At 44.3% G+C, this 13,099-nt stretch overlaps 1 protein-coding gene across 1 annotated transcript in view; it reads left to right on the forward strand.

The window, feature by feature from the left end:
• LOC139576211 (T-cell immunomodulatory protein-like) overlaps positions 1 to 13,099 on the forward strand; it is a 123,021-nt gene that overhangs the window by 20,224 nt on the left and 89,698 nt on the right. The window contains exons 7-8 of the mRNA XM_071401993.1: positions 5,188 to 5,246; positions 10,227 to 10,308. Coding sequence (XP_071258094.1) covers positions 5,188 to 5,246; positions 10,227 to 10,308 — 141 coding nt within the window. The remainder of the gene's footprint in view (positions 1 to 5,187; positions 5,247 to 10,226; positions 10,309 to 13,099) is intronic.

Raw genomic sequence — 13,099 nt, forward strand, 5'->3', positions numbered from 1 at the left:
CTCAAATAGTGGTGCCATTGTAAAAAGTGTAGTATGCGTACAACTGTGTAAAACCAAGTGACGGAAGAAGTTTATACAGCCGTTTTTATTTTACTGGGCTGAGGTCTTTTATAGAGCCACTGAGGTATGTCCGTTATTGTGAACCAGGGAGAGGAGGAGGATGGAGAGGAGTAGGAGGAGTGGCCCGTGGGGACTGTAAGTGTTTACAGGATTTCTCAGTGATGTGGAGAGCTCCCCTGCCTCGTCCATGCCCCCTCTAATCAGACAGGCAGATAGACACCCACTGCTAGTTGGGGAGAGCTTCCTTTATAGCCTGATTATTGAACCTGTTTACTCCTCATCAGCAGACTGCAGGAGGCTACACACTCCACATGGGTCACACGTCTGAAGATCACAGATGGAGTGAGAGAGAGACTCATGAAAAGTGAGAATGCAGCTAAACTCAGCAGTTCCTTCAGCAACACACTATGAAATGTATAGTAGTGTCTGTCTCCAAAGGTCTCTATCTATCTGTATGGATAACCTCTCTACCCCACTCCTCGCTGTATCTACTGCCCACAGTGAGACCATTGATCAAAGCAGCCGCTCTGTGGGTGAGATTATTGCTCCCTTCCATGAAAAGGGCATCTGCCTGCATGAAGGCAGATTAAAGGCCCATGTGTTGTGTGGAATTTTCTTTGTGTGCCTTCCATTTTGCCACACTTAGGCTTATCACAGTTAGATGTTGGATTTCCATGGGCGGTATGAAGCAGACACTGCATGAGTGGAATAGGAATATTGACTAAAGAGTAAAGGACAGCACTCTACTCCAAAAATCTGTTTAATATCTCACTGAAATTGGAAGACACCATCCAAATTATCATGCTGTCTTTTACAGTGCACAGAATATAAGTGCTTTTCACTTATTATGACTAATGTATTTCTATATGGAGAAGACACATTGGACCCTGCAGGCATTTTTTTCCTGCCACCCTGATAATGTTAGACGCGTTGAGAATTTTAATTTAGTATTTTGTCTTGCATGTGATATCTCACAATAGATTAATTAATAACTGTAGGGATAGGGATCCCAGCTAAGTTGTTCTATCCTTTTTCCTTCTTTCTTAGTGTTGTTGCTGAGTCCCCCCAGCCCTGAGCTTAACAGGGAGCCCACAAAGAGCCAAAGGGTTCATCACTACCATTAGTTAATGTACACATAGCTTTTCTACAGACTGAAGGTTGCTTCTAAAAGTGCAGCATCATTTAGAATTAAATTGAGAGAGAAATTAAGAATAATTGCTGCGGAGCGGATGTCAAAAGAAAAGCACTGAAATATGTACAGTACCAGTCAACAGTTTGGACACACCTACTCATGCAAGGGTTTTTCTTTATTTTTACTATTTTTTTAGATTGTAGAATAATAGTGAAGACATCAAAACTCTGAAATAACACATATGGAATCATGTAGTAACCAAAAAAGTGTTAAACAAATAAAAATATGTTATACGTTTTAGATTCTTCAAAGTAATTCAAAGTTCTAAAGGCACTCACACATCTGATCTTTTTTGCAGGTGCATGGTAAAAGTGGATTAAAATGAGAGAGAAAAAGAAACCCGCATACTGCTCTTGATAGTAACACTGCTCTTTAATAAGCTTTACATATCGGATTCTTCAAAGTAGCCACCCTTTGTCTTGATGACAGCTCTGCACACTCTTGGCATTTGCTCAACCAGCTTCACCTGGAATGCTTTTCCAACAGTCTTGAAGGAGTTCCCACATATGCTGAGCACTTGTTGGCTGCTTTTCCTTCACTCTGTGGTCCAACTCATCCCAAACCATCTCAATTTGGTTGAGGTCGGGTGATTTGTGGAGGCCAGGTCATCTGATGCAGCACTCCATCACTCTCCTTCTTGGTCAAATAGCGTGTTGGGTCATTGTCGTGTTGAGCGCAAACCAGATGGGATGACGTATCGCTGCAGAAGGCTGTGGTAGCCATGCTGGTTAAGTGTGCCTTGAATTCTAAATAAATCCCTGACAGTGTCACCAGCAAAGCACCATCACACCTCCTCCATGCTTCACGGTGGGAACCACACGTGCGGAGATCATCCGTTCAGCTACTCTGCGTCTCACAAAGACACGGCGGTTGGAATCAAAAATCTCACATTTGGACCGGTCTAATGTCCATTGCTCGTGTTTCTTGGCCAAAGCAAGTCTCTTCTTCTTGTTGTTGTCCTTTAGTAGTGGTTTCTTTGCAGAAATTCGACTATGAAGGCCTGATTTACGCATTCTCCTCTGAACAGTTGATGTTGAGATGTGTCTGTTACTTGAACTCCGTGAAGCATTTATTTGGGCTGGAATTTCTGAGACTGGTAACGCTAATGAACGTATACTCTGCAGCATAGGTAACTCTAGGGCTTCCTTTCCTGTGGTGGTCCTCATGAGCCAGTTTCATCATAGCGCTTGATGGTTTTTGTGACTGCACTTGAAGAAACCTTCAAAGTTCTTGAAATTTTCCAGATTGACTGACCTTCATGTCTTAAGGTAATGATGGACTGTCATTTCTCTTTGCTTATTTGAGCTGTTCTTGCCATAATACACATTAAGGTTGCCTTTGTGCCCAAGAACACTACAGACCAGTAGCACTCATGTCCGTAGCCATGAAGTGATTTGAAAGGCTGGTAATGGCTCACATCAACACCATTATCCCAGAAACCCTAGACCCACTCTTATTTGCATACCGCCCAAACAGATCCACAGATGATGCAATCTCTATTGCACTCCACACTGCCCTTTCCCACCTGGACAAAAGGACCACCTATGTGAGAATGCTGTTCATTGACTACAGCTCAGCGTTCAACACCATAGTACCCTCAAAGCTCATCACCAAGCTAAGGAACCTGGGACTAAACACCTCCCTCTGCAACTAGATCCTGGACTTCCTGACAGGCCGCCCCCAGGGTGGTGAGGGTAGGTAGCAACACATCTGCCACGCTGATCCTCAACACTGGAGCTCCCCAGGGGTGCATGCTCAGTCCCCTCCTGTACTCCCTGTTCAATGACTGCGTGGCCAAACACGACTCCAAAACCATCATTAAGTTTGCTGACGACACAACAGTGGTAGGCCTGATCACAGACAACGACGAGACAGCCTATAGGGAGGAGGTCAGAGACCTGGCCGGGTGGTGCCAGAGTAACAACCTATCCCACAACGTAACCAAGACTAAGGAGATGATTGTGGACTACAGGAAAAGGAGCACCGAGCATGCCCCAATTCTCATCGACGGGGCTGTAGTGGAGCAGGTTGAGAGCTTCAAATTCCTTGGTGTCCACATCAACAACAAACTAGATTGGTCCAAACACACCAAGACAGTCGTGAAGAGGGCACGACAAAGCCTATTCCCCCTCAGGAAACTAAAAAGATTTGGCATGGGTCCTGAGATCCTCAAAAGGTTCTACAGCTGCAACATCGAGAGCATCCTGACCGGTTGCATCACTGCCTGGTATGGCAATTCCTCGGCATCCGACCGCAAGGGACTTCAGAGGGTAGTGAGTACGGCCCAGTACATCACTGGGGCAAAGCTGCATGCCATCCAGGACCTCTACACCAGGCGGTGTCAGAGGAAGGCCCTAAAAATTGTCAAAGACCCCAGCCACCCCAGTCATAGACTGTTCTCTCTACTACCGCATGGCAAGCGGTTCCGGAGTGCCAAGTCTAGGACAAAAAGGCTTCTCAACCGTTTTTACCCCCAAGCCATAAGAATCCTGAACAGGTAACCAAATGGTTACCCGGACTATTTGCATTGTGTGCCCCATCAAGTCCTCTTTTACGCTGCTGCTACTCTCTGTTTATCTTATATGCATAGTCACTTTAACTATACATTCATGTATATACTACCTAAATTGGCCCGACCAACCAGTGCTCCCGCACATTGGCTAACCGGGCTATCTGCATTGTGTCTCACCACCCGCCAACCCCTCTTTTTACGCTTCTGCTACTCTCTGTTCATCATATATGCAGTCCCTTTAACCATACCTACATGTACATACTACCTCAATAAGCCTGACTAACTGGTGTCTGTATATAGCCTTGCTACTCTCTTTTCAAATGTCTTTTTACTGTTGTTTTATTTCTTTACTTACCTACATACACACACACACACACACACCTTTTTTTCCCGCACCATTGGTTAGAGCCTGTAAGTAAGCATTTCACTGTAAGGTCTACTACACCTGTTGTGTTCGGCGCACGTGACAAATAAACTTTGATTTGATTTGAAGAAGGAAATAAATTCCACAAATGTACTTTTAACAAGGCACACCTGTTAATTGCAATGCATTCCAGGTGACTGCCTCATGAAACTGGTTGAGAGAATGCCAAGTGTGCAAAGCTGTCATCAAGGCAAAGGGTGGCTACTTTAAAGAATCTCAAATATAAAATATATTTAGATTTGTTTAACACTTTTTTTTGGTTACTACATGATTCCATATGTGTTATTTCATAGTTTTGATCTCTTCACTATTATTTTACAATGTATTTAGTAGTAAAAATAAAGAAAAACCCTTGAATGAGTAGGTATGTCCAAACTTTTGACTGGTACTGTATATTATGTAAGAAAAGAAAACACTTTACTTTTCATCATGCTCCCATCTCTCTCTCTGGCCATTGGGCCTACTAGTCTCACACTGTGAACTGAAGTGTGATTGGACAGTACAATGCAGGAGAAACAGACTAGCTGAACACAGTAGAGAATAATCAATTTGATGAACAGCACTGCACGGTCAGAAACCAACTAATTCAGTGGCCTTGTGGTTAGTGTGAGTGTCCGCCCTGAGATTGGAAGGTTGGGAGTTTGATCCCCGGCTGAGTCATACCACATACTGTAAAAATGGGACCCGATCCGTCTCTGCTTGGCACTCAGATAGACTAGCATCCTCTCCAGGGGGTGTACGTGTAGATCAATCGGACTCACGCTGCTCCCATCAACCATTCCGGCTCCACAAGCAAATCTACTTAACTTTTATTTACTGCAAAGTCAAGGGTTGCTATAGCTTCTGTATCTATACTGTTGGCTTCTGTTCTCTATTGTACACCTCTGTGAAAAACACTGTATGCCTCAGACGGTTCCATTTGTCTCTTGTTTTCTTCGGTTCTGCTACGGAAATGGCTCCCAGTGATTGATAGCATATTTTCTCTCATTCTATTTTCAGATTTGTTCCTCACAACCCAAGATGACAATGGTCTTGGCTTCGAGACGTGGATTAATAAGGTACGACACAATCACATTTGTCTTTTATGTTGACTCTGTCTACAATTGACAATCTCTACTCAGTGAAAACATGGGTAGAGTTTTTAGTTGGGGCGGCAGGTAGCCTAGCGTTGGGCCAGTAACCGAAAGGCCGCTAGTTCAAAACCCCAAGCAGACTCGGTAAAAAATATCCCGACGTGCCCTTGAGCAAGGCACTTAATCATAATTGCTTCTTAAAGTCGCTTGGTATAAGAGGGTCTTCTAAATGACACATGTAAATGTAGTTGTTTCTCTCACAGCACAGTCATTTCAGAGATACTTTATTTTTGGTAGATTTTATTCGGCCCTTCCGCTGTTGTGGTAGTTTGAATTCTGCAAGTGCACTGGTACAGTCAGTTCAGGTTTCTTCGGGGTATTTAAAATTCAGGATGCGGAGGCTCACAAAGCACAAGCAGGGCACCCGCCTGTTGTGAAGAAGAAGGGGGAAGGAAGGGTTGAGGTTGCAGGGATATGAAAAATGTGACTGAGGAAGGAGGGCAAAATGGATGAAAATGGGGGGCAGGGGAGAAAAATATACTTTCTTTGGTGTAGTACTGTAGATGGACAATGTTCACCTCCTGCTGAGTTTGACCTCTCCAATGCTGCCACTGGTCTGTCTTTGAGCTGGAGGGAACCAATCTGACAGTGCTTTAATAATCTATTTTTACGGACGTAATCTCCACGGGCCGTGCTGCTTTGCATCAGCCTGTAGGGACACTGCACAGTGCACCAGCCAAAGACCGACAGTACAGCAGGGAATACTTGGGTTGGTGATTAAAAGCAGGGGTGTGTTCACCAATCGTTAATCCCATCTGATTCATCCAGCCAGTTTACCCGTTCCTGTTGGTGTTCTTCTTTTTGTTTCTATGACTTATTTTGGGAGGAAGAGGAGTTTGGTTTTGGGGTTGATGATAGAATGCACCAGTGATTGGTGGCAACAAAGTTATTGAAGTTTGTCCATGATTTAATTCACCAACGTAACACATGCACACACTCTGTGACAGAGTGTCACAGTTTCTGGTTTCTGGTTTCCTCTGTGTAAGACCCCAGTAATCCCTGGCTGCCGCCTTTACTGGGTGGGCTTTCATTTAACAGCCACAGGTCACGGGCCAGTGCTTTCGCCCATTTCAACACTTCATTTTAATGACTTTTTTCTTTCTGAAGACTCTCTGGGCATCCTTCTGCTCATCTCTCTGATTATGCAAGAACAGCCTTTGTTTGTGGAGAATACAAAGGCAGAGGGGATGCTTTTCATTGGCTAATGCAAAGCTGTGGACAACCCATTTACTTTAATACCTGATATGATCTGTCAATTCACCAGCTGAAGGAGCCGTTCCTGCTAAACAAACATGCAGGGAAAGCATTAGCTGTTTGATACTTTGATTAGTTTTCTCAGTAGTCGCAGTAAAGTGAATTTGAAAAGTGCATCGTTGCATGAGACACACCAAATGCGCTCTGTGTAAACAGACCCTGCTGCCGTAGTCTGCGGATCTTCACACTTCAATCAGCTCTCCTCACTCAATCAGAAAGGCAACACAACAGATTTAATCACGAACGGCTACCGTGCCTCAAATCAGTAGGCCACCACCAGTCAATCACAAAGACTTAGATCTCCCCTACTATACTCTAGAGATGGTTAACACGTTCCTGACTGTATCGTATTATATTTATATTGTTTTGTTGGTTTTTACCTCCTCTTTCTCCCCAATTTTGATCTTGTCTTATCGCTGCAACTCCCCAAAGGCGATGGTCGAGTCATGCATCCTCAGAAACATGACCTGCCAAACCGCGATTCTTAACACCCGCCCGCTTAACCCGGAAGCCTGCCGCACCAATGTGTCGGAGGAAACACCATTCAACTGATAACCGGTGTCAGCCTGCAGGTGCACGGCCCGCCACAAGGAGTCGCTAGTGTGATGAGCCAAGTAAAAGCCCCTGTGGCCAAACCCTCCCCTAACCTGGACGACGCTGGGCCTATTGTGCGCCGCCCTATGGGACTCCAGATCACGGCCGGTTGTGACACATCCCAGGAACAAACCCGGGTCTGTAGTGACGCCTCTAGCACGGCGATGCAGTGCATTAGAACGCTGCGCCACTCGGGAAGCCCCTGTGTGTGTGATTTTTAAAACTCCCAATCAGATGGGCACCGTGAGGTAATCACACAACTCGATCTTCTTGTTTTTAAAACACGCCCGCAATTGGTCCAGCAGCTGTTCTCCACGAGTTAGTCACACACACACATGCATTCACACACACACACACACACACACACACACACACACACACACACACACACACACACACACACGTGGACACACTCAATCAAAACACACTCAGTCAGAGCATCGCCATGTGTTTAGAACAGATTTAACCATCCAGATGTCTGTGTTCTCCAAACACACCATCATAGGTGCTCCATGAGTCAACCCCAGACTCAATCAGATGATCACCGTGTAACGTAACACAGACCCAATCAGCCGAGCCACACTGCGGAGCGGTGCGTCCTGCCATGCCGTAGCTGCTTGGTAGGTGGGTACTGACTGACGGACAGAGAGAGGCGTGATGGATGGGCAGGTCTGGGATCACACACTTTGACAAAACCGGCGGGAGACGCTCACATGCTCGCTCAATCTGAAAAGCTGCTTACTTTTTGTCTGACTGCCAGGTAATAAATAAGCACAAGCATAAAGGAAGAGCAGTGAACAAATGGGATGTTTTTTTCAGTTTTCTCGCTGAAACTATTCTCAGATGTCATAAATCACTAATGGGTCGCTCGGCAGGCCTCTGCTCTCCTACCGGGCCGGGCCACATCTGCTGCTCCAGAAGGGAGAAGGAGATAAGGAGAGGAAGAGTTTTACAGCCCCCCAATATCTCCCCCTTTTCTGTTTTTGTGCCAAATACACGATTCATTATGCCACATCATGTAGAGTCACGGAGTAGGGAGGGAAGTCCTGCTGCATTCACATGATGATTTCAAAACTAAAGCAACTCCTGTTTGAGAAAAGTATTTGACGTTATCTTTTTGGGACCTCACATTCTAAGGCAGGGGTGGGCAACTCCAGTCCTCGAGGGCCTGATTGGTGTCATACTTTTTCTCCATCCCTAGCAAACACAGCTGATTAATCAAATTGCATTCTAAATTGACGATCATGATTAGGTTATTAATGGAGTCAGGTGTGTTAGCTGGGGCTGGGCCAAAACTGTGACACCAATCAGGCCCTCGAGGACTGGAATTGCCCACCCCTGTTCTAAGGTAACGGGGCATATGTTTGGGTTGCAAGAAGCCGGCAGAACCTACAACTGAGCCGTGTGTATCCCAGCCTGCTAGTGTGTTTCTATATGTAGCTAGCTGCATGGTTCTTGGGTGCAGCGTGTTCCCTCTGGCTGGAGTGTAAAGGCCAGAGGGTCTTCTACGTGGTAACAGGAGAGTGCTCTCTGGGGCCTTGCGTCAGGATCCACTGAGAGCTCTGTGTTCATGAATGTCACTGTGTTGGTCACTGGACACCAGTCCCCCAAAAGGCCTAGTCTAATAAGAACACAGACACGTGCTGACACTTCTGCCATATTTATATACGGTAAACAGAAACCATTTGTCCAGCTTGAATCTCAAAGCTCAGCCATCAAGATTTATATTAGAGTGTATCACATATAGTCAACTCTGAAATTATTGATACCCTTTTATAAAGATGAGAAAAAAATACTGTATAAAATAATAATACAAACACTGATCTCAGTCTCCGGACTTAAACCAATTGAAAACCTGCGGTTTGAATTGAAGAGGGCAGTGAGTTTATAAGCACAGACCGAAGGATATCAATGATCTGGAAATATTCGGTATGGTGCAATGGTCTAAGATCCCTTCCAAAGTGTTCTCCAATCTCATTTTTTAAAATGTATTACGGCTCAGTGCACTTATCATTGCAAGGGGAGGGTGCACAAAGTATTGAAAACATGGGGTGCCAATAATTTCAACACCTATCTTTTTGAGAGAGAGAAAAAAGATAACTTGTTTAAAAATATCTCTTCCTTTGAGCAATTGTATTAGAATAAAATAATATAATTTCTCAATTTGTTTTGCATACAATATACAGGGTAGGTCATTATTTGAATTATACAGTCATTTTTGCTCCTTTTTTTATCAAGGGTGTCAATAATTTCAGACCCCACTGTATCTAGCTGATCATGAGCTCATTTCTCCAACAAACAGTCATTCAGTGATGACCATGACTCCCATTGAGCTCAAGGCCCTCTCCATCACTCTAGAAATAATCTGCTAACAGATTGGCATTGACACAACTCCATCTCTAAGATTATCCTAAAATAGCCCTGAAGCCCATGTCTCCTCACCACTAAATCTATGTGTAATCTCTCGCAGACTATTTATTATCTCTCGATGTCTGCTGTGCTAACAACTGATGTTGGCAGTGAGGTGACAACTGGAGGTTGTTTTGTTAGGATTGTAGGCTGCAGTTTGGCCGTTGTGCCGTTCGTTACATGTGGATCTTTTTTTTTTTTCTCTCTCTCTTGGCATTCAAGACCAAAGCGCTGTCTGTTCCTTTGTCTGACTCTTAGCATGACTGCTAACTGCATGGAGCTCCTGTAGTTCAGCACACCACTGAGCTGAAATCAATTCAAACGTCAGGCTGATCATGCCTGCTCCTTCCCTGCTGTTGCCCTCGCTGCACTTTTCTACTGGTCCCCTGTCACCCGCTGTGTCCCCTGTCACCCGCTGTGTTCCCTGTCACACACTGTGTCCCCTGTCACCTACTCTGCCTGCCCACTCAATTAAAGCAGCCCCTGACTAATGGTTGGTCAAAGGACCATGCTATTTGTCCTTTCACTCAATCATTCAGTTTTGAAATGTACAGTAGCCTACTGTATCTACTCTGGCAACTTGTGTTTATGTATATCTCAAAGGAAAAATCATTCTGCGTTTAATCTGAACTTTACTTTTTCTTTCAGGATGGGAACTTTACCAAAACCCAGCCTGGACGTATACCAGAAAATGTCAAGAAAGTTGGCCAGTCTTGTTTTGCCGACTTTGGTGAGTTTTCTCATTCGGTTCTTTTAAACTCCCAGTTCCATCATTGCTCTTTTGCAGTGCCAGGAATTGTTGGTGTCTGTCTTCAAAGGCCCCTAAACGTAACTGTCTGTGCTCTTCGGGGATGACATTTTCAAACAGCTCTGATCTAATAGGATTTCCCAGACAGAGAGAGCACAGAGTTTCCCAACATCTTATCTAGTTAGAACGTCTCATCTTTACTCCTTGTTCTGAAGTTTGTTGGCTTGGGTGTTGAAGTAAAATCTCAGTCCTAGTAAATGAGTTGTAATCTTAAAGTTGAAGTAGGTCCAAAACAAGGTGGCTGGACAACATTTTCAGAATTGATTTCTTGATCGACCACAGGGTTCTAATCTACTCCATATCATGAAGCATCATATCCACTTTAAGTAAACTATTTATTGCATTTTTACTGGATGAAACACACACACAAACAAATATATACATACACATCATTGCCAATATCAATATTTTAACAGTCAGGGGTGTCATGAAATATTTAGAGTACAAATTTCCTCATCCCAAAATGCAAATGATTCATGAGCCCAGGGAAATACCAAGGGAAATTACCTATGTGGTTTTCTGTGTGTATTTAATTCTTTATTTCAGACGGACTTGGCCTTTATGTTCAAATCTCAAGCTTATCTGAGCAAACAAGAACTTTTCACTTTTTAAATCTTTTTTTTATTTTTTTCTCTTCTTTTCACTTTGTTACTATGGAAATGTCACTTCAAGCTGTTACCATGGTGAGGAAGGTTAAGCGGAGGTGCTCAAAGACCTAAAGATTCAGAGGGATAGATCTTGTCAACGCTTTTACACTTTCAGGCTCCGGAGGTTAATAAGGATCAACTGGAATGTGTTTTGCTTTTGCCCCTGTTTGTGACGCTACACGTGGCCTGGGATTAAACATATGAATAAATGAAATACAAATATAGGACAAAACACATCACGACAAGAGAGGCAACACTACATAAAGAGAGACCTACGACGACAACATAGCAAGGCAGCAACACATGACAAAGCAGCATGGTGGCAACACAACATGACAACAACATGGTAGCAACACAACATGGCAGCAGCACAACATGGTAGCAGCACAAAACAGGGTCCAAACATTATTGGGCACAGACAACAGCACAAAGGGCAAAAAGATAGAGCCAACAATACATCACGCAAAGCAGCCACAACTGTCAGTAAGAGTGTCCATGATTGAGTCTTTGAATGAAGAGATGGAGATAAAACTGTCCGGTTTGAGTGTTTTGTTGCAACTCATTCCAGTCACTAGCTGCAGCGAACTGAAAAGACGAGCGACCCAGGGATGTGTGTGCTTTGGGGACCTTTAACAGAATGTGACTGGCAGAACGGGTGTTGTATGTGGAGGATGAGGGCTGCAGTAGATCTCTCAGATAGGGGGGATTGAGGCCTAAGAGGGTTTTATAAATAAGCATCAACCAGTGGGTCTTGCAACGGGTATACAGAGATGACCAGTTTACAGAGGAGTATAGAGTGCAGTGATGTGTCCTATAAGGAGCATTGGTGGCAAATCTGATGGCCGAATGGTAAAGAACATCTAGCCGCTCGAGAGCACCCTTACCTGCTGATCTATAAATTACGTCTTCGTAATCTAGCATGGGTAGGATGGTCATCTGAATCAGGGTTAGTTTGGCAGCTGGGGTGAAAGAGGAGCAATTACAATAGAGGAAACCAAGTCTAGATTTAACTTTATCCTGCAGCTTTGATATGTGCTGAGAGAAGGACAGTGTACCGTCTAGCCATACTCCCAAGTACTTGTATGAGGTGACTATCTCAAGCTCTAATCCCTCAGAGGTAGTAATCACACCTGTGGGGAGAGGGGCATTCTTCTTACCAAACCACATGACCTTTGTTTTGGAGGTTAAGGGCAGAGAACTTGTTGGATACTAAGAAAGCTTTGTTGTAGAGCGTTTAACACAACATCTGGGGAGGGACCAGCTGAGTATCGGTGTCACATGTGCAGGTGTTACTGTTTAAATGTAAAAGGATGACTAATGAATCAAGACGGACTGACCATTCATTGTATGAAACACAAGGAGTGTTGATGTTGGAGCTCCCAATTACTGCACGTTGCCCTCTCATTACCTTCTATTAACCACTTCAATTCATTATATTGTCCATCCTTTTCTTTTTCTGCGCTTGCTTGCACTTGAAAAGGTTCTCCCACACCATACACACACACACACATGCATACATTTGCTCGTCTCTGCCAGTAAAGTAACGAATCAGAGGTGAGGTTGCTGCTGACTGACTATTAGATCGATGGAGCACAATGTGGCGCTCTGGCCAGCTTTAGAAGAGATTGTCTTTGACATGGCAGGACCTAGGGAGGGGATGGAATATCCAATACTGACAGACACATACACCCTCACCCAAACACAGTGCAGGGAGAAATATGCTCAATTGTAGCAGAGGATTGATTGATTTTGATTTCTTGGTAGGCCCTCCACCAGTCACCAAGTGCATCATGATGCTAACGTGGCCCCTGTCACTGCATCAAGCCAGGTAGGCATGAGCACCGGGAGCAAAGGCCAGCACACGCCTGCAACGAGTTTAAAGAGCTTAATTACGCGTGATCTTCAAAGCACGTTATCCTTGATTTCACTTTTGTTCCCTGGGAGCCTTTGGTGCCGATTTGAATATCAGCACCTAATTAAAAAAATATATATATATATATTGGATTCAGCGTACCTGTTCTGTGGAGATGGGGGGGATATGACCTCCGGGAGAGGAATGAAAGAGG

This window comes from Salvelinus alpinus, chromosome 5 (assembly GCF_045679555.1).
Source record: "Salvelinus alpinus chromosome 5, SLU_Salpinus.1, whole genome shotgun sequence".
Classification (NCBI taxonomy): domain Eukaryota; kingdom Metazoa; phylum Chordata; class Actinopteri; order Salmoniformes; family Salmonidae; genus Salvelinus; species Salvelinus alpinus.